The sequence below is a fragment of the Chlamydotis macqueenii genome, chromosome 12 (genome assembly GCF_036417535.1).
Source record: "Chlamydotis macqueenii isolate bChlMac1 chromosome 12, bChlMac1.mat, whole genome shotgun sequence".
Taxonomy (NCBI): domain Eukaryota; kingdom Metazoa; phylum Chordata; class Aves; order Otidiformes; family Otididae; genus Chlamydotis; species Chlamydotis macqueenii.
In genome coordinates this window covers 8,148,176-8,174,366 of record NC_141567.1, presented here as the reverse complement: position 1 = coordinate 8,174,366, position 26,191 = coordinate 8,148,176, and the positions used below count along the sequence as shown (strand labels likewise).

At 46.4% G+C, this 26,191-nt stretch overlaps 1 protein-coding gene across 4 annotated transcripts in view; it reads left to right on the top strand.

The window, feature by feature from the left end:
- The window catches only part of NTRK3 (neurotrophic receptor tyrosine kinase 3), a 222,041-nt gene that overhangs the window by 146,264 nt on the left and 49,586 nt on the right, over nucleotides 1-26,191 (top strand). For all 4 annotated transcript variants that reach the window (XM_086757138.1, XM_086757137.1, XM_086757141.1 and 1 more), the window contains one exon: nucleotides 25,335-25,465. In XM_086757138.1, coding sequence (XP_086613264.1) covers nucleotides 25,335-25,465 — 131 coding nt within the window. The remainder of the gene's footprint in view (nucleotides 1-25,334; nucleotides 25,466-26,191) is intronic.

Sequence of the window (26,191 nt, the reverse complement as noted above, 5' to 3'; positions counted from 1 at the left end):
TAGGCGATGGTTGAGATCTTTACCTTTCCAGGGATGTCTGTGATGCCTGAGACAAATGGTTGTCTCCTGACATATAACCTTACACATAAGATGGGCAGATGAGCTGCATTGGGTTTCATCCCTATTTCTCTTTCCTTTTGAAGTGTGGGAAATAAATATGATTGTTGGAAGCTCTGCCTTTTCCTCCCTGCTACTTTAGGCTCTATTGTCAGGTTTCACAGCCTGGAAACTGCAAACAGGGGGTTGATTAGCCAGTTACTTAGACTGCTGGTATGGTCAGCCTTAATTCACTTTACTTTATCTTTCGGGGCAACTGATTCCTTACATGTGAGTTCCCACAATGTTTTTGATGCTACTGGTTCCCAAGGAGCTACCTTAACTATGCCTGTGGGCTCTGACATGTATCGCAGAGGGGCTGGGCACTTGTTTCTCCTTTGCTTGCTTCTTGGTTCCCTCTTTTGCCTGACGTACCCATGTGATGGCTCTGTGCTCTTCAAGACAGATGGACCATGAGCTGATACTGCTGCCTTGCTCTCCCTTCCCACACTGGCTTCAAATGGCTCTTGAGCTGTTTACAGAGCTTACTGCTGGAGGACCTTGGGGTGCTGGTTTGATAGGTTGCAGGCAGTGTTACGTATCAGCTCGTCCTGAAAATCACTACCCTGCCTTCTCAGTTCTTGTAGAGTGTGGAGCCTGCATGTGGGCAAGCAGAGAAACAAGCTTTTGTTACCTTGTGTTTTGACTCTAAAAAGATGGACTCGCGTTTCTTTTCATTGATGCCTGGAGTGAGTGTGATGAATATGATATGACTCAGGCATAGTACTTCTCCACATGATGGAAACAACATGTGGCCTGGTGGGACCTTGTGCTTGGAATTGCTACAGGCGAGTGTTTGATGTGTGTGATGCTGTAGGTCATGACTGGGGTACACTGAGTCTCTACAGCTGCTTATCCAAGTCGCATAGAATGAGTCTTAATGGTTTTGCTGCTTTTTTGTTTGTTTAGACATGCTTTTAAGGAGTCAGCCCTTCTTTCTCAAGAGGCTATAGCTTCTTCAAAGGTGGTGGTTTTCTCTACCACCGGGTCTTAGGCCTTTCCAGCATGCGTCTGCAACCAGGGTGGTGGGGCAGAAGTCCCAGGAGCTGTGGACAGTCAGAGGAAGGTGCTCCTGCAAACTGCAGCGCATCACTGCTCTGCTACGATTTGTACCCAGCACAAGCTGCAGATCCTCAAGGTTAAGCCTTGGCATTAGCAGAGGATAAAGAGGCCTAGACACAGTAGTAAAGCTAAAAACCACAGGCTTGGAGGAGCAGCAGAAAGACAGCATGCGAGAAATCAATGCCGAGTGACTTAATTTTTGCTTAACGTTTTGAAGCGCTTCTGGTGCGGTTTATGCAATGAGTCAAAGAGTCCATGTTAACTGTGTATTTACCAGTGCCTGCCGACTCCGATCAGTGGGCAGAAAAGTTTAATAAGCTCCAGGAAAGTGCATACAGGCGCTTTGAAGGGGAAAGGGTGTGATGGGAGACCAGCACGCGCACGGCTGGAAAAGGAAGCAACAACACATCTTCCTCTGCTGCTGTGGTGCGTTTTGCTTTGCCTGTATCTTTTGTGATTTCTCTGATGTTCCCCCCACACTCTCCTCATGACAGGCAGGCTCCTTGGTGGTGCCAGCACGTGGTCTGATGTCATACAGCATCAGTTGCCAGCCCCACATCTGCAGTGGCCTGAGCTTGTTGTGCCACAGAGGTGCAGGGCAGGCTGTGGGACATCCCACCCTGTGTCCACACCACGGAGCATTACACAGATACTGCTTTGCCTTGGCTCCTGAAAAACAGCAGAGGAAACCTAATGGTAAAAATAAGTTAATTTGCCCAATGTGGCTTCCTTTGTGTTTCTTGTAAACTGACATACGGGGAAGACAGAGGGGGCTTAGGGGTGTGGATACAACAACTCTCGCGCTTGTGCCGGGATCTCTCTTTGGTTATGTCAGTTCCTGCCATTGTTCTTCGGTTCTGAATTTCACCTCCTTGGATGCACCATCGGAATTTTGGGGGTTGTTTGTCCGTCCTCCTTGTTAAGTATTTGGTAATCGGCTTCCGGAGAAGTGGTAAGTGCCTGTTCGTATTGAAATCAGTACAGAAATTCAAACTGAGCTTTTGCCAGACAGCGCTTTGAGGTGGAGTTCAGGCTTTGAGTTTATCAAATTAAGAGCTAGAAGAAATCCCAGCCCACACTCCCAGCCCCAGTAAATAAATGTGGGATGATTCCTTTGCTAAGTGGAGATGATGATCTCTCCACCAGTAAAGCAGAGTGCAAGTACAAGACAATTATATATGAACTTTGATATTAATTTTGAACTTGTGAGTGTAACTGCTGACTAATCAGCAGGAATAAATTTTGGTTGTTCTCTACAAAGGAGAGAGATTCATTCCAAGCACTGGTTAAATGATTTGCTCTGCTGGTAGTGAGTCATTTGTGACCTGTGCCCGATTCCTGCAGATGAGTTGACTTTTTGTGAGGATTTGCCTATGATTTCAGACTATTTGGCCTTTTTCCTCGGAGGGTTTGCTTAAAATATTCATGTTGTGTGACTGGCTGACTGGTGCTACTTTTTCTCTCAGGTTGGGTGACCAGATGTTTCAGACAGGCAGCCAGAAAGGCAATATGTAGAGATGCTGTTCAGTAATTTGAATTTGTGGTTATTCTTAACCCTATGTTTCTGTTTCATATCTTGAGACTGGTACCACATCACCAGGTCTGTCTTCTGGTAAAAAAAAAATCAAACAAACCACTGTTCCCCAGGCCATTCGGAGTAGTTAAGAGTTGTTTTCAAAGCAAGTAACCTTCATGGCTCCAGCCTGAATTTTGGGACCAGCGTGTGTCTGATCTGTATGTGGGTCTCCATCCGCTGATCGCAGCGTAGCCGCTGCTGGAGCTCAGCTTCTTCCATGAGAAGTCAGAAAGAGCCAGACTGGAGTCGCATTAGGCTCGGAAAACTGCCAGGATGTCTCAATAAGCTAATCATGGCCAGGTCATCATTATCTTAAGTGAGTCAGAGATGTGTCCAGGCTGTTTATTAAGATAATTGGGAGAGGGAGGATGGGAGGGATGCTGGCAGTTGGTGGACTAGACCGGTGAGGCGGTGGAGTGTATTGCAACATCTGATAGAAGAGAGAAGGAGCTCATGGTCTTGAAAGTTGATGTTCTGCATGTGTCCAGGGCCTGATCCCGCCAGGATTCGGTCCCTGGTGCCAATAACAGGGATGTGATGTGGCATCATGGGTAATACAGCGTAAATATCTCAAACACCACCAATGTGAGCTCCTCTTGCCAGGCCAAAGAGTTTGTACCTCTGCTCAGATTTCCTCATGAGGCCTTGTTGCCTGGGAATTTTTTAGATATTCTGGATCAACAGAGCATTTTGATTTTGCTGCATTAGTGCCAAGCAATATTTGGGGACAACAGGAACAGCTGTGCACAGTCACTCCTTGCTTGGTAACGACTGGTCCAGTCCCCCGTAGACTGCTGAAGGTGGGTGGAAGTTTGCTTTGTGCTTCTTGAGACACATTTATTCATTGAATGGTGACAGAGGGGGCTGCAAGTTTAAGAGTGTTTAAGCTCCAGTCATACGCTCGGCGCTGCTCAAACAACTCCAGAGGTACATGTTCCTGAAAGCCATCACATCTCACAGTGCACAGACATTGCAGGGAACTGAGAAAGGACTCACTTAAAGACAGGTAAGTGTCATTTTTCTCCTTCCAGGAAGCTATTGTGTGTAATATGCTGAATTCAGATATCTAGCAGGAATTATTTTGATGGATCTGCTCTAAGGGATAACTGACTACATTAGACAGTATCAGTGAGAAGCTGTCAGTCCCTGTTCAGGAACTAGCAGAGACTCTTCTGGCTGGAAACACTGCAGATCTGGCACCGTGTCAGAGCCTAAAACCAGAAGAGCCAGGTGCTGCTGGAGAAGGGGGTTAACCCCCACCGTCACTCCTGTTTGGCTGCCCAGGTCAAGGCTGGTGGCTGGGGGATGCAGCCAGGATGCTGACAGGTATGGCAGAGCAGTGGGAGGTGTTGGGCATGGCTGTTCACTCCTTCAGAAAGCTTGGGAGCACAAAACTGTAAGGGTGGCGACTTGATGGTAGCACCAGTCTCTCATTTACATGGACAATAAGCAAAAAAGGCTCTGGCATGCCATAAACCTTCTGTCTGGTGCCAGCAGAGCGTACATTTCTGATGGATCGCCTCTTTTGCAGCCACATGAAACGCTTGGCACCCAATCCCAACAGAAGATCTGTAGCCACGGTTTCAGAGGAAGGCAGCAAAGTCCCTCACAGTGCATCTTGGATGAAAATACTGTCGTGTCTAGACTGAAAGATCAGTTTAATCCTGTTAACCTCTAAGGAGACTCCTGGGAGTTGGGTACTGTTCTGTGTAGGTCCTTAAGCTCCTCTTCATGACTGTAATGCATGAAGCATCTAATCTTGTGCCAAATTTCCTTCCCTGGATTCAGTGGTGCTGGCCTGAGCCTCAAAGAAAATGGGCAGATTGATATCAATAGCCGTCTTACAAGGGAAGGAGAATATCTCTCGCCAAAAACCAGAGTCACCCTTAGGAAATAAAAAAGACTCCTGAGCATAAAAGATATCGTCAGGTACACCCAGTCAGGTAAGGATTGACAACGTCCTTTCTAACGAAGAAGATCTCTAAGACTCCAAAAGCAAGGAAATGTGGTGATTCTGAGCTGTAGATACAGCATAGACTAAGACCTGGCTCTTTGATCCTGAAAGGACCACTGAAAACAAATGGGCTGCACAGGAATATATTGGGGTGATCCCTTGAAAGGATGGTTCAACCTTTTGGAGCATGTCTGTGCCATTAGTTTGTGGCACTGTGAAGTTCTGGTTTCCCTGCTGCCTGGGCTGTTGGCCTGCCAGCACGGGGAGGGAGGCATCTCATAGCTCGCTGGACATGAGCCATGGACAACTTTGCTGCCACGCCTGCCCTGTCTGAAACCTCTCCATCTCTTCCCTGTGCTTTTGCCTGTGCCCTTTCTGAGTAAGAATGGATCCTCACGGGCTCGGAGCTTTCACCAGATCTCACCCAGCCCCATGCTTAGGTTCCCCAGCAAGAAATCAGAGGATGGCCATCTCCTCGGTTGGAAAGGAGCTTACTTTGACATAACATCCTTGGAATTGCCTGAAGTGATGTTCTTGTGTGGAGAAGTAAGTAGATGTTTGGTGATCATGGTGCAGGGATGTGTGTATGTTTGTGTTTGTACACACAGTAGGGATCAAATATTGATGGTGGAAAGGTGGTGTTGGATTTCCAAGGGAAGAGACAAAATCATTAAATGTGATCTGCTGCCCAAGGCAGAGAACTGGACGTTGGGATGGTGAAATCATCAGTGGATTAGGCTGTGACATGGAGGTAAGTTCTTGCTGCAGTTTCCCCATCTGTAATCCCATGTAAATGATTTAAGTTCCATGCAGTGCACTGGTGGTATTTGTACACTCTGGCTGCCAGGGATGGATGAGAAGAGCCTGGCTGTGAGCTGGTCCTGGGCTTGATTCGAGAAAGCAGGTCTTGAGATCCTCAGCAGCAAGCACATCCCTGTGTCGTAGGGACTGAGCTGGGGTCTCCTACAGAGCTGAGCTTCAAGCTTGGAACAGCTTCTGGGTCTGGAAAGAAGCAGGGAGCCACAAGGGTCCTTTCCCACAGGACATCCCAGCCCAAGTACAGGCATCGCACATGCTGCTCTCTGCTCCCTCACAACCCCCTGAATAAAGACTCTTTGTTCTAGAAGATATAGATTATATATATTTTAAGGCTCCATGAATCATTCATAGCCCAAAGATGAAACTGAGCATCAGAGCTAAGGAAAGTCTGAGGGTGTGAGGCGAGGAACTTTCCATTATTTATTGTACTAAATCTTGACCTGGTAGCACCTTCTCCTTCCAATCCTGCCTTTGCTTTGGGAAGCCCTCTTTTCTCCTAAAAATCTGAAATACTCTCCTACTTTCAGTAGACAGTAGTAAGAACCTAATCAGCTGCTGCCCTTGTTGTGTAGCTTGATGGTTGGCCTTTATAGGAGTAAAGTGTATGTCCTAATAAGTGTGTGAGAGCACAGCAGGGCTGCTGGGAAAGGCATGGACATGTTGGGTTGGATGAAGAATGAGAGAGTCCTAGGTATCCTCTGAGGTCAAGCAGGGTTGAGGGTCTAGCAAACAGCTGCAGGGGCTCAGTGTAGAACAAGTCAGCTGTCAATAAGGGCTCCTGCTCGTTTGCGATCACTTGGTGGTCAGCACGAAATGAGTGTGTGGGTGTCAACCTCCTTCCTGGCAGCCAGATGTCCATAGCACAGAAGATGTTTATGGTTTCTGGGGTAGGGGCTGATGCCGATGACTAAATCCAGAGTGTGGCTGGATGGCACTGGTTTGTGGTGTCCTGACCCCTTGGCAAAAAGAAATATTCAACATAGCCAGTCTGAATAGCACCAGAACACATAGTCAAAAAAGGGAAAACACTGGTGGAAGAGAGGTTGGTTGGTTGGTTGTTTTTTCTTTGTGGTTTTTTTTTTTATTTGATTCTGTAATCTAAGAGAAGGGCTGGAAGTTGAGCTTTCATTATATAACATCAGTTTTCTTTCTTATTTCACTTGTATTGCAGTAAAAATTCAGGTCCTGCCTGTCCTGATTAGATAGCAAAATGTTGTACCACAACAGCAGGAAACTACCATGTTGCTTTGTTACTGCCTTTTTAATTACTGGGACCAATTCATTGGCAAGAGTAATATTATTATTGCTAAGGGCTGGAGACACCTTCCCTTTCCATTGCTATACGGCCCCGGGGCTTGTAAGATGCAGCTTTGGCAGTAAGGTGAGATAAAGAGAACTTCATTTATTTGCTGCTCTTCATTTGTGCCAGCACAAGAGCTTATGAGGCCACAGTGTAACCTGGTTGTCTAGCATGATCCAAGTTAAAAATAACCCCACTTCCACCCCTGCTCCCTCAAAGGTTATTTTTCACCCGGAACGTTTCAAGGCGCTGCTTTGCCAAACAGCAGCGACAGCATGAGGGAAGGGGAGGCCAGCAGTGGGGATGGCAGGCATCCGTGGGGATGGGAGGAGGCCAAACACCCAAGCAAGCATCGTGACACCCAAGAAGGCTGCAAAAACCAGGAGAGAAAGGTTTTGGAAACATGCTCTTTCTAAAGATTTTTTTTTTTTTTTTTAATAGAGAAACCTTTCGGGTCTCTTTTAAATTTATAATAAAGAGCAAGTTGAAAAGCAGGAGAGGGCAAATGAAGAGAGTGAGGCTTGCTAACTTCCTTTAAAGTTGGAAGGTCACCTTTAAAAATGGATGAATGCAGAGTTTGGAGGAAGCTCCAAGGCAGCCAGCCTGGGGTTCAGCACTAGAATAGGAGGCAGAACAAAGATGAAAAGAAGAATCCAGTTGGGATCTAGGAATAGCTGCAGAGCCCGTGGTGGACTTTGGGTGGAGGTGGTGTTTAAGAGAGCTTCTCTGCCCGCTCTCCAAAATCTGCTGTTGTGCGTGGTGATGTGCTGGGGACAGTGAAGTCGGGTGCTGGATAGCCAGCTGGACTGTGTGGGAATGCGTGGATTGCTGGTATCGTTGCGGCTGTAAGCTGGAATCTGGGATAAAATTAAGGCACTGCCTGCCCATTCCGCATTCTGGGATGCTGAGTAACCCTAGAGATGTCTTGCCTGCTCTGGTTGTGTTTGTGCTGACTTTTCCCCTTTCCTGGGACCCCTCAGGGAAAAGGGTGATCACAGGATGAGTTCTGGTAATGACTCGCTGGACAGAAAGCTTTTGGGATGGTTTTGGATGGTTTCCTGGCTCTCACTGCTTTAGTCTGCTTTGTTAGCAGTGAAAGTCATGGTAGCACCCCTGTGTCATATGGAGTCATATGTGAATATATTCCCTTCTTCTTACCCCATCTAAATCAAAATACTAGATGCTAAGATACAGCCATATGCTTCACACTCCTTAGTTACCTGGTACAGAAACCAGGTATTTCCCTCCCTGGAATACCCAAAAGATGAGATGTCACAAGGAAAGAAGCCCAGCATTTGAAAAGATACCCCTGCCCCATGCCCAACAAGATGCTTTCTACCCTGTGCTCTCAGTGCCAGCCCTTCCCACCTTTCCTTGGAAACCACCAGAAGCCTTCTGAGCTGCCTGGATGTGGAGTGACCATGTGGCAGCTCTTTCCCCATCTCTAACCGGATCAGGCACATCCTCGGGGAGTTTTCATGCAGCCTCTAGTCCAGCAGTTGCCAGGTTTGGTCCCCAAATAAAAGGCCTAGGTAAGCATGGGGAAATGCATTTCACCCGAACCCTTTCCAGTCAAGGCTGAAGGGTGAGATTGCTGCTGTGAAATCATTGTGTCGTGAGTTGAGAGGACAGGGTTGCAAAGCAGAAAGGGCTCCTATGAATCTACAGTTTGTAAATCTTTGGGATCTGCTGAGAAATGCTGTCTACATGGTGTTTTGTCCTGCTGTGTTGCTTCCCTTTTTCTGTATCTGTCCTATTGGAAGGTTTTTAGAGCACTTTTGCAGTCCATAGTCCATAAGACTTGCTAAGGGTGTAGTTTGGAGGCCATTTCAGGAAGGGAAACTGAGGCAGGTGTGTTGCCTTCCCTAGGCTATTGCAGGTTGTACAGAAGTGAGAGGACAGTTGAGGAGTGTGAGCAGAGAAACCTGTGACCCATGCACTGGTCTCAGCTGTGTCTGCCCTGGGCAAAGGCTGCCTGTGACAGGGAACATAATGATATTTCTTAAGGAGTCGCCTAAGAACTGAACTTATTTCATGTCTAAGCACTTGCCTGTCTTTCCCACCGAGCTGAGGTGCGGGGCATCAGACACATGCTATCTGTTGCTTATTAAGTGGTTTAACAAGCCCAGCTAATTACAATGTACTCAAGGATTTTGTAGCTTATGAAAGCAGTCCCTGTTTGTTTGTGTCAGTGCTTTAATACATTAATACAACAATTAAATCTCCGGGTGCGTGCGTGCTCACACAGCCTAACGTACAGGAAGGCATGTTGATGTCTTTCATATCAACCGGGGCTTCTCCGGCTGGTTCAGCTCCAGCTCTGAAGGGATGTTTGTGGTTTTGTGCTCAACCTTGTCACCGAAGGGACATGCATCCTCTACACAAAAACATCGTCAACCCCCCCGAAGTACGTTGTTTTACAAGACTCCGGCAGACGTGAGCACTCTCTTGTTACGGTTTTCTCCTCTCCGACAGGCCTAGGCGAGTTTCTTGGTCTTTATTTCCATCTCACTGCCGATGATACTGGCAATTTGTGCATGAAAGCGTTGTCTTCTCTCCCCCAATTAGTCCTGAGGGGTCACCCATGGGAGCTTGCTGTCTGCGACACTTGCACTTGTTTGCAAAAGGCCCGGCGCATTCGTTAAGGCGCAGGGTAACGAGTGATAATCAGTGCGGACCCAGCGTGAGTCAGAGCGGCGATGGGGCTGGAGCAGGCAGCGAGGGGCAGAGGTAAAAGCCTCCTTCAGTGCACTCAGAGTTCAGTGAAAAGAAGGCAAGCGTGGGGGGAAGCGAAGAAGAAATGACAGATTAAAGGAAATTGAGCAGCTGCAATAAATACACTTGAAATTGAAGAGCATCTAGGATGCAGTGATTATATTCCCCGCAGAGCTGAAGTGCTGAGGAGGGTCTGGAGAAAGGGCAGCCATACAAAGCCACCGGCCTCTCGGTGAGCAGGCTTATGGGGAATGCAAAATGAGTCAAAGACCTTTACTGCAGGTCTTTAAGATACAGCTGGGAAGGCTGCCCTAAACGTTCAGTCTAGTAAAATAAAGACAGTAAAAGAAGGGACGAAAGGACTGACGTATGCTAGGCTGGCTAAGCAAGAGATAGAGACCGTGATGGGACACTGCTGAAGTATCACAGTGAAAAGAGAGGTGAGGAAGAAAAAAGGAGGAGGGAAAAAAGGGATGGAAAGAAGCAGCCATATGGCATGCCAAGGGTGTATTTCAGACAGTAAGGTCCTTTTGCACGTAAGTATCTCTGACACCTCACAGCAAGGAGGGGTTTGGATTTTTGAGGAGAACTGTGAGCTGGTATGGAGGATATGGAGGAGAAAGTGTTTATCTTGAGAGTGATATATGGAGAACTTAGACTAGCGACAGAGAATGAAAGCCAGCTTATATCAGCGATAAGAGGAGAGAAGGATTGTCAAATATTTTTCACCTGCCAAAATTGCATCCAACTTTATAGAGGATGAAGAGAAAGATCTCCCTGTATCGGTGGCCAGCTGTTCAAGGGCATGAGACAAGGTGAGCGTCTTCTACAGATGGAGAGCACATCCTGTAATGTACACCACTGTGGGCACGCACACGACTCACCGAGCTCTTCACTGACATTTTAAATCACCTGTCTAAAATGGGGCAGATGGATGAGAGTTGGAATGTGGTGGATATAATGGGGACAAGATACAGACCAGTAAGTCTAATATTTGCTCTGGGAAATTCTTGGAAATCTTAAACTTTAATGGATGTTGTGGGAGAACACCTGCAAAAGCAACGCTCTGTGAAGGCCAGACTTATGTTGGCTTGAAGTAGTGGGAGGTCACACTCAACTAATCTGCTGGCATTCCCCAAGGAGCTAACTGCCACTATATATAAGGGAAGTTCTGTGGATATAGTACACTGAGATTTTCAGCAAGTATTTGACAAGGACCAGCATCAGAGATTAATGACTAGAGGTAGAAGCACTGAAGAGGGATTTAAAATAAGAGCTTGCTTAGAAATCTGCCTTCAGAGCATGAGACAGCAAGGAGCTATTGCTGAAAGTGTTTCCAATTGGAAAGAGTTTGAAAGTGATGTGTCCTCAGTCAGTCTTAATCATCTGTGGCTTTCATAAGGTCTGCTAACGATCCACAAGGAAACACGGAAAGCAGGAGCCGTCGTCCCTGCTGTAACACCATGGACGTGAGTGATTTTTCACCAGCGCTGTCTATGGCCGACATCCCACACATGCCCAGTGCCTCTCCTGATTTGGGAGGTGTTTGAGAGAGGAATCTAAGTGAGAGAAGAGAACCAGAGAGAGAAAGAGGACCTTCTACAATACTGTGAGCAGCACTGGGAATATGCCCACACTGGAGGAGACGTGGCACGGGGAGACTGCAATTTCTGCAGTGGAGACACAGTGCTATCTGTGAAGAAAGGATTAATGAATTAAGCTGGACTGCATTGGAATCTTTTCCTTCCTTGAACTCCTTCCAGAAATGAAGATGCGATTTTGAACAGCTCAGTAATTATTCTTTCCTTCATTATTTTTTAATTTTATCTCACTTTCTCTACAATTCCAGTTTCTAGTCTGGAGACCTTGGATGACTTGATGTGTGCTCTGTTTGCGGCAGAATTGCAGCCTGGCTGTGTAAATGGAAAAAGTCTGAGTGAAGTTTTGAACTTTGGGTGCTCATCTGCACTCAGGTATTCATCTGGGTAGGTTTGTCCATTGCCTGCTTGAAAAATCTCTGCCCTGGGAAAAGGTTAAGGGACTTGATTTGAACTCTGATAAAGAAAAGCCATGAAGGTGAACTTTATAATAAGAGCAAATTTGGGGTAACTTTCCAAGCTTGGATTACAATGATGAAACAGGATTTACAGGCAGACGGATGGATTAGATTAGTGGAAACTAGCTTCTGATTTTTCCATGTTACCATCCCAATATCTGATGCTGGCCCTCCAATTAAAACAGTTCAGGAAAGCAACATATATACTTCTGTTTGAGACATTTTCCAATGAAATGAGACCTGTCTTAGGGTAGTGAGGAGAAACAGCTGATCCCATATAGGGGATATTTCCACCATTATACCCCACTCCTTGCTCTGCAGCATCACCCACATACATTCATCTATAAATTGCTATTGCCAGCTTTGGTAGGTCTTTTTTTTTTGTGCCTCTTCATCCTCATCTAACTGCAAAACATTATTTCCTTTTCCCTCCTTTCTCAACAATCTTGCTCATTTTGGGTCTTTCCACTAGCAGTACATTCTTGCTGTAAAACTGCAGTATACACATTTAAATTTAACCTGTTCAGCCATATCTGATATGTATAGAAAAGTATATATATAAAATCTTGGTTTCATAGCTGAAGATCCTAGTAGGTTGCCTTCCCCATGTGTCTCGAATACCAACTTAGCAATCACCCAGTCCTCACACACAGCTCTGTTAAAGCTGAACATGCACCTTTCCACCATCTGCAATTAATCTTGTCTTTTGAGGCTACCAGCACTGCAGAATGTTTTCTCCAGTCTCACTAGGGCCCTTAAGAAGAATTAGCTGGGTATTTTTCCCCTGGTGCAGACACTGATGTTTTGCCACAGGAGAAAACTACAATTCCCCCCGCCCCGGCACACAGTGAAGTTTGTGATGTTCTTCTGTGAAAATTCACCCCAACCTCCTGGCTTATAATGACATGAGACATCGCTGAAAGATGACAGACAGACAAGTGGACAAATATACGGTGTTTTATTACTCCATGTTCTTGCCATGCTGAGAGTGTCAGAGACAATAAACCAAGATGGACTCCAATTTATAATCATAATGAACACAGGACGTGGCGGGGATATGATAAAGCAATACCATCAGGGAAGGAAAGGTGGTGTCCTAACAAGAGCATGTGGTTCCTGAACTCCTGATGATGAGGGATTTCCAAAGCTTTGTCCAAGGAGAACTTTTTCTGGTTCAACTCTTGCTCCTCAAAGTGCTCAGTTCCTGCCAAGGAGATGAAGGTTGTATTGGCATGACAGTGCCTCCACTCAGCCAGTGTCTGTGAAATGAGTCAGATCCCACCACGGAGCAGCTCTGGAGTCGACACATGGCTGACCTGCTGCCTTTCAGCAATGAGGTCCTTTTCTGCAGGATGGACCCAACGTGTTGGTGGGATCCTTTCTCTCATCTAGAGCCGCCCTGCCTTTACCCTGCTCATTTTTCAGCAGTGAGGGAGACCTGAGAGGAAAGGTAGATTTCCCTTTGTGTGAGGCATCACAGGAGCACCAGTTCATTGCATCCTACTTGTGACTCAGATCTAGACCAAAGGAGTACAGGAAGGCCCAACTATGCACAGACCTGGAGAGCTAAACGAGGACCATCTGCTCTTCCCATCAGCTTAGCTAATTCCTTTGTACAATACATCCTTTTCTTTATTCCTCTTTGCGTAATTTGCTGCCTCATAACAATTGCTGAAATCACCCAAACCACAGTAATTTTAGAGCCCAGCAGGCAGAGCTGTCTCGCATTACTCCTCCTTCAGGGGTTTCCTTCTGCAGGAGAAGTTGGCAAGATGAAAAAAGGGATAGGGAACAAGCAGGGAGAAAGCCAAGGAAACCTCAAGCAGAAACAAAGACGGAGCAAGGTCCATTTGGGGTGTTAGGAAAACATGAATCCGAGGGAACACCTCATCAAGCCATAGACGTAAGTGCACCTCCTGTGTTGGTCCTGCGAGAAAGGGAGTCGGAGAAGGTGGGAAGGAATGGGAGAGATGGAAATTGGGCAAATTGGAGAGAGGCTTTCCAATGAAATCATAACTTGAGCCTGAGATCTGTCTTTCAACACCTCGTGTTTTTACTCCATATGGCCTCACTTCTGGAATTTTCTTGTTCCATGAGTCTGGCTGCCTCTCCTTTAATGACCACCAAAGGAAGTTATTGGTGGGACAATGGGTGTGAGGCAAGAAAAGACATAGGTACCCACAGGAAATCACAGAAGAAAAAAAAAAAAGTGGAAGATGCTCTGTTTTGTCCAAAATTGTCCTTTTCTCTTGTGATGATGGTGAGGCTGGGAGCAATCAGAAGCATTTCCAACCTACCTGGAGCTCCACCTGGAAAATGTAGAAGACCAGGCCCTCTCACCAAATTTCCTGCTTTGAGACAGTCCAGAAATTCTGTCACAACAGATTTTTCTGGAAGTCTTGTCACACTCCCACATCTGGAGGGAACTGCACTTCTTCTAAAAATACTTCTTCATTTTGCACCCAACTTTGAGGCCAGTTCTCACTCTGTTCAGAGTGGGTTCTGCATAGGGACCACAGCTGTAGTTTGGCACTTGAACCACTTCCAAAGTATACTTCTTTCTTTAATGCCTTCTAGTAGTCACATAGTCCCCAGAACATATTCAATATCTGGAATTTTTTAGCATTTATGGTGGGGGCACACTAAGATCAAAAGCCGTTAGGAAGACAGTAACAGCAGGGTCGGACTAGGCAGAAGCAGCGTATGCCTGTGGCTAGATCCTTCAAACCATGGATCAGGCCAGAGACTGAACAACATTGAAACAGTAATATCAAAACCCCCTAAATCCGCAAAATTGCAAGGAAATGCTTGACACTGTGACCTGAACCCAGTGCTGCAGTATCTACCTGGGTTTACAAGCAAACTGCATCATGGCTCTGAGTTTGAGTGCTGGGACTGGGATGGCACCAGCAGGATCCAGCTGGTGAGGCCAAAATGGGCAATAGTTTGACCGTGGGATGTCTATCGGCTAGAGACATGTTCTGCTGTGGGGGTAAGTGCTAGCTGGGCTGAGCTTTCCTGTTACCTGTTGGAGGGAGCACTGGGTGCTAGCAGCGGTGATGCATGGCACGCTTTTGTGTCTGCCTGTCACTCCGTGTGGGGACTGCAGTCTAATCGAGGCTGTTGCAAAGATGAGGGAGTTTTTTTGGTGCTGCTGCCAAATTAAGGAGCAGGAGTGCAGGGATGAGGGTTGGGAGAGAGCCTTATGTCATGGCATGAGCCAGTTAACCCAGCCCTGAGTGACATCCTCCTGCTGGGACGTTGCAGGGGTGACAAAACCCAGAGGACAGCAAAGGTGAGAGCTCAGGCTGAGTTTACCAAACTCCTTCCTGCAAAGGACTCGGCAGCTCTTTTCTGGCCTTGCAACAGCTCAGTGTGATTCACACGCAGCCAAGGAGGGGCTGCTGCCTGTGCCTGGTGCCAGAGTCGGTCCCCGTCTCTCTGCGGTGGAGCTTTGACTGGGAAGATAGGAGGCTCGACGGTGCCTGAAAGCAGGCACTGCCGGACTTCTGGCCCCGCTGGAGCAGGCAGAGCCATGGCAGTGAACTCAGAGGCTGGGGGATCCGATAGCCAAGAGCCTCTGAGGCCTCGGGGACAGAAGGTAAGCCTCTGCCTTCCTGCTGGGAGACAGTCTCAAAGCTGCAAGGCTGCTGCTGAGACTAGGTCGCTTGCCGCTTTCTTGTGATTATCCATCTCGGCAATAGGATGCTGTTAAGTGTCTGATTACTGCGTTGTTAAAGCCTTAAGCCTGAAATCTGACTACTGCGCAGTCCCTCGAGGGGCAGCCAATCCTCCTCCATCCCTCCACCAGTAATCCCTCCCTTCCCTCAGAAAAAGAATCAAAAAGAAAGACAAGTGATATCTGTCTGCAGTAGCGCTTTCCAATCAAGTGAAAACTAGCTGGAAAATCAAATCAGCCAGTAAGTTCCTGTAAAACACAACTCTATCTCTTTAAAATCTCCCCTTTTGAAGGGATGAGCTGAATGGCAATAGCTGCTGATATAAAACAAACCATTATTCCTCCTATCTCTTCTCCAAGCCCCCTCTCTGCAGACGCATGAGTCTGAGGGAGGCAGATGCTCTCTGAAGACTATTTTCCTCCGTTAAATAAATTCACTTTCAAATAATGTGTAATTAAATGTGTGGTATTGAATTAATGTTTTATTCTGAGTACTTTGGCAGCAGGGGACCTAGAGGCCTGGCTGGTGGAGAGAAAATACACCAGAAAGACTCCCTTCCCCTCTCTTTCCTTTTTTCCTCCCACCCTGCCAAGAATCCCAGTCCCTGTTTCCAAGAGTTGCTGGAGCGAGTACCAGTGAGTTGGTGAGGATGATGCTTTGTGTAAGGTCCCTTTTATGATACGTTGCCATGTGGCTCTTGGGCATTTCACCCAATGCAAAGACCTCTGTAGCCCCCTCTGTCTCTCTCGTACCTATCTCCTGATGGGCTTAGTCTTCCTCCTCAGAAGAGCCCAGTTGTGTCATTAAACCTTCTATACAAAAGGCAGAGCCCAATGTCCTCTTGGGATGAGAAGTTAGCGCTGGGTGTCTAAAGAGACAAACTGCTGAAGTTGGAGAGGTAGCTTGGCTTTGCAGCCTAGCGTCAGCCAGAAATTATTTGAGAAGGTGCAGGAGATGATGGGAATCATTAGTTGGTTTTTAAGTCTTTTGTTTGGAATGTTAAGAAGGTTTTGGTCCCATCAGCAGTGTTTTGTGTTCCCCTGGGAGCCACCTGTGGAGCTGGTGCATATGAAGGCACGAGCGGACATGGGGTGAACATGCACCCAGGCTTTGTAAGGGTGACAGCAGCAAGGGGGACCAGGGTGTCTGTCCTGAGGGGATCTCGACATGTGCCTTGGGCACAAGCAGGTTGGGCTGAGGCAGAGACTGGGCTGGGGCACAACTGGGAACCTGCTTACACCTGCGTGCCTGCTCTGTAACCCCAGCCCCAGCAGCTGCAGGGAGCTTTGCGAGCATTAGATTTCTTTTGGGAAATTTCCCAGGTCTCCGCACTAAAGGACATCTTAACCATTGACAACAGCGTAGGTGAAGGGATTTACCTTGTCGGATCAAGGAAGGGTCCTGTTGATATGATGAGCTCTTGCTTAGTAATTTCAGTAAATCGCAAATCTGCAGAAAGAGGAGGAGGTGGATGCTGTCTTAAAGGCAAGAGTCTGCTGCTGTGAAGGGCCTGGAGGTGCTGGAGGATTTCTGTCTTTGTTGCTGTAGTCATTGTCAAATATTTGCTGGGGGTGATGCGCAGGAGCCTTCCTCTGGCTGTAGCTCCTTTGCTCTGGGATCTTCCCGGGATGGTTGTGCTTCTGCAGGACGATGCGGTGTTGTGCACCCCAGCTGAGCCTGCTCAGCACCCAGTAGCCATGGGAAACTTTATATTGCTCTTGTCATAAAATAATTGCTAAGTGGATAGTACACAGATTTATGAGACTGAAATGGATGAGAAGAGCTTGAAATCATGTTTTGTTTTTATAGGACTGTCAGATTGTCTAAGCTGAGACAGAAGTTTTTGCTTAAAAAGTGCTTGTGGGGTGGTGCCAGGCATGTTCTAACATTATTTTCCAGATTTTTTTTCATTAAGAAAATGAGGGTGTGCTTTGGTTTGGGTTTAAACTTCGCAGGTATGTCACACCAGGTAATGTCACCTGCTTCCAAATGGTTTTCAGTGTGATGTGGTGAGGGAGTCTGGCAGGCTCTGGGCTTGCATCTGGTGAGTTGTTGGTTTAAGAGGTGATTGTGCTTTGCCTTTCTGTCAGGTCCTTTACACACACAGACACACGCAGTCTCCCTTTACACGTACCTTTATCTCTGAGACCATTGTACACATAGACTGCCGTTGTCAGTGGTTGCTGTGTGGCTGGTTTCGGAGCTGGTGATGCAGCAGAGATGCAGCAGCTCAAGTTCCGGCAGCTCAGCGGGTGTTAATCCAGTTGCTCCGTGCTGCTAATCAAATCAGTCTGTGGAGCCTGAGGGCTGTTTTGCAGAAATGCCTGGAGCCTGAGGGCTGTTTTGCAGAAACGCTGTTCTCCCTTGAATTGAGGCTGGCTGGAGTTAGCTGGCAACTGAAGGACAGCCCTTTGGGACAGGGTTTCCTCTCCACCTGGTATTGCAACAGCAAAAGCCAGAGGAGCTAGTGATGTCCTGATTGCTGGAGGTGTGCTTGGAAGTGGTGGATGTAAGGTATTTTCAAAGCATCCGAGATCTGGCTTGCAGAGGTTGCTCTTCTGTTCTCCTGTTTTCTTGAGCTCAGTTACAGTGAACATCAGCTCCTGGTGCAGATAGGTATTCCTGGATAATTTTTTTTAGCCCAGCTTGTCCATCTAAATGTGTCTAGGCCTGCTGTGTTTCACCAAGGTCCATTTAGCAGCATGTAGTGGATTAGCTTGGAGTCCGCTGGGTCAACTGGGTGATAATGCCTCCTTCACATCTGGGATCTGTGCTTGTGCCTTGCAGCTGCTCCCAAGGAATTAAGAAGATAGTAAGAAAATGCAAAGAACTACAGAAACATAAAGTAGTTGTCTTTTAAGGTCTTTATGAAGGAGTACGATCACGAGTGTTTGGTAAGATAATATACAGTCAGGCACCAGGGGCTGCCTGGAAGCAAGCTGTCAGCATCTTGGTAAGGTAAAAGAGATGAGAAACAGTCTGAAGAGAGGCTGTGAAGCTAAGGACATGTATTGGTTTGCTGGAGATCGAAAAGCCCAAGACGGGATGCAAATAAAAGGGTAACGCAGTAAAAGGGAGAGCATCCTTTGCATTTCAGGTTGTTTCTGTCAAGGCCAAAGGAGAGATGGATGGAAGATGTGAGAAAATCTCTGTATGTATTTTTGCTGTGTGGACACACACAAATGGCTATGAGAGCTGTCACGCAGAATTAGTAAGATTGAAATAATGCTCCCAGAATGAAGAGAAAGGTCTGAGCGAGGTGATCTTGTCCACAGGGCCTGCGAAGAATGGGGTGGGAAGGACCTTCATGCACCCCCGTTTTGGAGCCCAGGTGACTCAGCCAAGGACTGTGCTTGCTCTGCCAAGTTCCCAGAGATTCAGATATTCTTTACATAAACCACCATGATTTGAGGTCTTTTTCAAAGGACTGTCAGAACTGCTTGGTGCTTATGATCATGACTCTTTTGAATCTGAGTCCTTGAAGGGTGCCTTAACAGAGAAACTTGGCAAAGAACCAGTGTCTGGGCACGGTGCCGAGCTGCCGAAGCGTGTGTCCGGGCCTTTTCCCAGAGGTGGCTTGTGTCAGAGCTGGGAGAGAAGCCACCAGAAGCAGAGGGCTATCTACTCGGAGTCCATACAGAGATAAGAAACAGCCTGTTTATGTCTCCATTTTTCTAAATGACATGGTACTGATTCTCCCTTTGTTCACGTGTGCTTCACAGCAGTCCATGATTGAAATCAATGTCCTTCATTGACTTTGATGGATTTGCACCAGGCCAGGAGGGAGATTCAGACTGTGCAGCTAGCCGATGCATTATCTTCTCTCACTATGAGACAAGTCTCTGAGAGAATGACTTATCAGCCCTTCAGCGGCAAGGCTTTTTGATCTGTCCCACCCGATCTGCACACTTTGCTCTGATCAGGTACATCGGATAACTCATCAACATGTTTGGTTGACATCCAGGTTGCAATTGACTGCCTGACATGAAAGGCACTCTGTTTGGTAGTTACATGTCTTAATGATGGGATTTCAAGTCTAAATTGTAAGCTTTGTTTATTTGATTTTAATTGTTGTGGAGCGGGGAAGCTACGCAGGGTTAATTCATAAGAATTATTTTAGCAGTGAGTCAAAAAAGAAGTGAATGAATCATATTAACTAACTGAGAACTTCACTACCTTTTTGTGGACAACTTACGTATAAAGAAAAAAAAAAGAGACAATTCTTTGGCATAAATTAGTTGTTACAGCAAATGACTCAGCCACTACTGAAAAATGTCATTGTTGTTATCATTTATAGAGTGCTGTTGATGCAAATGAGGCTTTAGAAGCTTATGAAAATCAAGGCCATTACCACAAAGAGCCCAGGATCAGATTCAAGTCAGGGTACCCTAGAAACACATCTAAAAGAAGTCAGTTTTGAAACAGATTGAACAGCAAGAGAAGCAAGAAATGGAGAAGAAAAAGAAAGAAGAAATGCCATGATGTGACAAAGCTAAGGGAGGGAGGAGCAGGTGGTGATAGAGAGGTGCAGGAAAGGACCTAGCTCTAGGGAGAAAAAGGCCACGTGTGTGGAGGAGAAGAAGAAAACAATAGAAAATTGATATTGGTCTTTTTTAGGCTAGAAGATAAAGATGCGATAAAGAAGGCGGCAAAACAAAAGGAGAAATTTCTATAATTTTGCTCTGTTTCCCCAGTGAGCTACAGGTTGTTCGTGAATTAAGAGTTCAAGGACAGGAAACCCACTAGAAATACAGCAACCAGACAGACCGTTGTTTGGGAGTTTGAAAGAAAGAAATGTGAAGAATTAATTTCAGACCTGGTGTAAATGATCCATCTTAAGAAATAATTTTGAATTTTGCTGTAACTTAAGTACTGGCACTGCTCGTGGTTTACTCTGTTTGGAATTTGATGTGTCCATTTACCTCCCACTGTAGTCATCTGTGTCCAAACACGATCATGTGCATCCAGGTTTCAGGACTATTATTAAACCATGGTTTTAAGGATGCTGGCTGTGATGAGAATCTGAAATGCAGAATTTGTCGTGTCACTGAACCCATCTCTTCTTCATCGGACACCCAGGACTGATTTGGAAATGAGATAATAATTGTAAAATTAGATTCATGAAATGTACCCATGCAACTCCCAATTTCTGCTCATGTGATTGAAATGTGGTGGTTATTAGAAAAAGGGTGTTTTCATTGCATACAGTCTGTTACCAGATCTATATACTCTACCTGGGATTTGGAGGCTGAGTTGGGGTCTTTTTGCCTTGACTTTGTCTTGGTTCCAGCGAGGATGGAGTTAATTTTCACCTGAGCTGGGAGAGGAGCTGGAGCTGGAGGCACCTGTGGCTGGGGGACACAGCTGGGATAGGTTACTAACTAGCCAACACTGGGATAGTTTACCCAAATTGGCCCAAGGGCTGTTCTACACCATGTGACCTCATGCTCAGTGTATAAATTGGGGATGGGGCTGAGGGGCAGGTTTTGTTACTCTGTAGGGAGCTGAGCACCAGGATCCACTATGGTACTGTAAGTTATGTGCTTAAGTATATCCTGGTTTTGTTTTCTATCTCTATTGTTCTCTTAAACTGTTTTAATCTCAACTTATGAGTTTTGCCTTCTTTTCTTTCCTGATTTGCCTCCTCATCCCACGGGGGGGCAGTGAAGTTGGTGGGGGGGAAAGGGGGAGGTGAGTGAGCGACTGTGTGGTATTTTAGCTGAATGGGGCTAAACCAGGATGCTTTGTCACGAGCAAGAGAGATTTTGTAATATGAGTGTAAAAGATGGGTGAAGAGTCATTGAACCAGTGATTTAAGCAAAAAAGTTCTGGCTTACCCAGGCTCTGTCCTAGGGCCACTGCAAAAGTGACCTGTTGGGACATGGTAGATTGATGTACGAGAAAAGCAAAATTAATCTTGTTCCCTCTTCTCTTATATCCCCTGGCTGTGCTGGGCTTGCAAGGTTATCAAATTAGAACATGTTGTGTTGGGGAGAGGAGCAGACATGAGCAGGGGACACATGGGAGCAGATACAGAAAAGAAGAAGTTGCTGTTTTTAGACAGCCACTTTTCTCACTGAGAGCACTTTAAGCACAGATCAAGTCAGCCATCCTGCAAAAGGTTCAGAGGAGGTTAGGTAAGATCCCATCGCAGGTCCAAAGGTGCAACCCTTCTGCCTCGGCTCTTCCAGAGGAAAGGAAAGCTTTCTGCTCTGGAGGCAATTTGTAAAGGTGAGTGCAGTGGCCTAGACTTAGCTTGTTGTTAATGCTCAGCTTGCCCACATGCTACTGTCACTGAACTGAAGTCATGGGGCATTTCCAACTGGTTGCAGGTCGGGTGTCTTCTGATGCAGTTCATGTGTTATTCAGAACAAAAGCAAGGCTAAGAGCTTGAAACACCTTCTCTGTGTTAAATCTTGATGGACAAGAAGGAAGATTGGGGATCTGCCCAGCTGTCCTTCTGTGTCATGCAGCAACACAGTAATCCCGACACAAGGACTGCAAGATGTTTCATTTAAAACTGGAATTACTTCAGTGTTGTGCGCTCACATCCTTCCTGTAGATACAGCATGGCCTTGAATGAGTTCCCATCATGCTGTCAAGTTGGTTATTCTCCTGTCAGGTCTTGCTCTGGCAGAAACCTGCACAGGTTCTTCTTTTGAATTGTCTTGTTGGCTTGTTTTTATAAGTTAATGGTACAGGGGGGAGGAAAAAAAACCAGAGTAGTACTTATGGGAAGACAGTTTGCGTACACCTTGTCGGCAGGGCTGCCTGCAACACAGCCAAGACAGATTAGCACACCGCTGCCTGCCTAAAACAAATAAATACCAGCTGTTTATCAGACAGGGCTCAGCTTTCTCCAGGTGGAGGCAAACAGATTTATGCAGATGAACCTCCCAGGTGCCCTTGCAGCACAGCATCTTTCATGGCTACTCGGCCTTCCTGATGAGTTACAGCCAGGAGAGACGAGCAGAGAGATGCAAGGTTAGCACAATAACGCAGCTGCTTGCAAACTGCCAGGGCGGTTTATCATTGCCCATATTTAATAGTAATGTAGAATTAATCATAGGGCTGATCTTACTGTGCATGGAGGAATTTGATGTAAACTTCAGTATTTTAAGCCTATAGCATGTGAAAAAGCCATTTATTATAACTCGCTTATTATTCCATTTGTGCTTAAAATACTATGAAGCAAAATTTATGGCCATTCGAAGCTGACAAAAATTGTGATCAGCAAAAATACTTTCCTGACTCTACATTAAGATTGTCCAGTTGCTGTCAAACTGCTGAAGTTCATGAACCTTTTTTTTTTTTTTAATAACCATCCAAGCTGACTTTAAATTCAGCAGTGCTACGTGAGCCCACCACCTCAAAAGGATTGCTTTTCCCTCGGTTCAACTCTATCTGCCACAATCTCTCCTTTAATTCTTCATATATATTTTCCCTGAAGCTTCTCAGGTGACCCTAACAACTTGCTGTGAAATCTGGTCTTGACAACAGATGGGACATTATTTTAATAATGTAGACATAATTGCACAGTCTGGATGCCAGCTCTCAGAAATGTCTGATCATTTATTAAGATGTTGTTGGGAGGAAAGATCTGGAGCTGAAAAATTTTGGGCAGGACCCTGGGGAGTTCAGAAAGAGAGGTTTGCTTTGGTTCTCATGGTGTTACCACTTACTCATTGGAAGTGTAAATAATCCCAAATAGCATTGCTGGTTATTCTGAGATCGTTTTCTTTTTAAGTTTATGTCACACCAAATAGGGCAATTGGACTGCAGTTGCTACATTTCTGATGGGATTCTGAGTTTTTTTAAAGTGTCCTTGGGCTCTTCTTAATACAAGATCGTTTCCCCACAGCATTCTTGACTGCTGCTGTTAAGGAGACCAAGAATGCAAATACGTGGTTTGTCAATACAGTAAATCCTAGGTACTGTGGTGGTGAGTGTTATAGAAAAGCTTGCTAAGAGAAGAAGAAAAAAACCCTTTTCCTCTACTCTATTAAGTAAATTGGTGCCATTTGAGCTTTTCCTAGGTTAGGACTTTCCTCACCCAAGTGCATCACTTAACATTTCAACACATAATATTTCAGATTTCTCAAGGTACTCCTTAAACAGTCAGCTAAACCAGGTGGAGAAGGCAAAGTCCACATGTGATTTGTTCTCCCTGGCTGTCACTGCAGGTTTAAAACCAGAGTAATTTTGGATGTGCCTACCATACCATCCTGTGCCTTAATGTTACTAATATTATTGATATTGGTAACTAACAGTTTTCAGTCTATTGAACAATTAATGAAAAGGTCAACAGGAATTCTCTATAGAGACATCGTTCATTACAAGGCCTGTTGCTTATGCAGTCTCACAGCATCCATCTTCCCAAACAAGCAAAAGGGCAGCTCCTTAAACATGCCTGTGAGCTCCTAATTAAAAAGCTTAGTTGTACAAAAGCCACTAGGCCGTTGGTCTTCCAATCCATTGGCATTTCGATGCATTAAGTGGTGCCCATGTTGTTGTGCGCCATATGCTCCCTTGGGTCAATGCAGGTGCCTACTCGGGCACCTGGGTGGTAAAAGCTGGTGGTGGTTTGTGAGCACTGTAGTGATGCTTCCCTGTAGCTGGTTTGAAACCCGCTGTTAGTCAATTCCACCTCCTGCAGCTGCAGTGCCCCCAGGGAAATGTGTCTGAGCTAATGGATGCCTACCTGTGCAGCTCCTGTGGCACATGGAAGAGATGCAGAAGACTCAAAAGCAGTTCAGTTTGTGAGCAAACAGATGCACGGCCAAGCTATGAATGCCCCAGCATAGGAGCAGAAAGAAGGCATTGTCCCATCTAATGCCTCTGCTTGAGAAGACCTCTGATGCATCAGCTTTTGCTCACCAGGCACTGGAGAAGAGTGTATACCTCTCATTGCCCTGTGAAGCCAGGGGTGATCTGTGCTACCACAGCTTTCAAGGGAGGCAGCAAGCTCCAGTGAAGAGCAGTTTAGAGAGATGAGGCTTGGGTACTGTGCCTCCGGACAACGCTTCTCTCTGTATTGCCAGTGGAGCTGTGCGGGCACTGTGATGCCAGAAAGGTGCTTAAAGCTTTCACAGAAAGTAGCTATGTCCTAGTGTTGTCCCCAAAGGAGAGTATGGAGACCCTCAAGCTCTCCCAGCAACCAGTGACATTTAATCATGACCCAGCATTTGGGGAGACCCTGCTAGTTATCTGCCCTTCTAGGTGCCTAGTACCTGGATAGATCTGGCCCTTATGAATGACCCTGTTAGCTGAGCAGACCAATCTTCATAGTCCTCTGTACCTTTGTTAAATGAATAGCTATTGCTCTTCTGATTCTTCCTGAAACCTTTGTTGCTATTCTCTGTCAGTCCCCACCATCCTAAATGTCAGTGGAAAGGATCATTGAAACTAACGGGTTGGGTTTGTCTGTTGTGCCGGTGACTTTATCCTGAGATGACTCTGTTTCTGAAGGAACAGGCATGCAGGAGATGGCTGCATGGTCAGAGCAAAGGCAGCGCTCAGCACTTCCAGCCAGCTCCTGCGCGTGCCCTAAGGTACGTGGGGGTCAGTGGTCCTCCTCCCCTTGGGAACGCTTTGACTTGCCAAGGCCCAGCCTCAAAAATCTGCCCCAGTTTGGGTTTAAACTGATCGCATTTGAAATGCAAAACTCAACAGGACCTTCTAATCTCTCCTGGCCTAGCATCAGAAGTATGTGACCTTTGCAATGCCTCACAGGAGATGAATTATTTCCAGTATCATTCCAAAGAGATTCAGGCCTTTTTAGCAGATTTTGCCCCAAAGGTTCCTCTCCCTGAGGACAAGCTTGCCATGAGCTTGCAGTGAAAACATGATAAACCTTAAGTACTTTTCTCACAGATGTTTTGCATGAGAGTAGCTCTGTCCCAGAGATGGCTGCGTTCCGTGGGTGGGTAAAAAGATCCCTGTAGATATTTTTGCAAAGCAATTTCAGATCCTTTGCAGCTTGCTAGAAAATTGAATTAGTTGTTTTCCATTCCCTGGATTAATCCTCATTCATTCTTCCCTCAACCCTCTCCCTCTTCCTCCCCTCCCTCCAACAGATGTCCAGCATATTAAGAGGAGAGACATCGTTTTGAAGAGGGAGCTGGGAGAAGGTGCCTTTGGGAAGGTCTTCTTGGCCGAGTGTTACAACCTCAGTCCCACCAACGACAAAATGCTGGTGGCAGTGAAGGTAAAACCCAAGGGCGAATGGCAGGGAGCCGGGCAGGGGCTGGCTGGCAAAGCGCGACTGGATGAGCCTGCGTGGGAAAGAGAAGGAGGGGAGGGCTGGGGGCCAGGGGTGGAGAGATTTATCTGATGCCGGGGATTGTGGTAAATCCACTTAGTCACACAAAGTTTCAGTCTTTTGCTTCAAGGTTGTCTATTCTCGCCAGTGCCAAAGCCTCTCTTCCTGCTGACGCAGCCGGCAGACAGACAGGGAGGAGAAGCTGGGGCTGGTCTGGAAGCCGTGAGCTCCCATGCAGCTGGGGAGCAGCCCACCTTCTCTCCGCGAGGGAGCAGGGCCCTTCTCTTTCTGGATTTTTATCTCTTTGTGCAACACACAGAAGCTGAAATTAAAAAAAAAAAACCAAACCTCAGCAAAAATGAGCACTTAAGAGCTAAACATGACAAACTAATTTGCTGGGATTGATATGCTGCAAGATGGGCGAAGCAACCTAGTTCCTCTCCACTCAGCTCCTGCTTGGCTGGCCACAGAGTGCTCGTGGTTTGGTGATTTTGAACCAATGCAAGTTCTGCTTGGCTTGTGCTGTGCTCTTTGCATCCTTGGGAGCATCCTCATGTGAGCTGTGCCCCACCAGTGTGGCTCTGGGCAGAGGAGACCACTTCGCAGAGATCTGCTCTCCTCTCGAGTGGCACCAGTTCGCAGACACACATAGTCTCATCCCCAAGAGTTAAT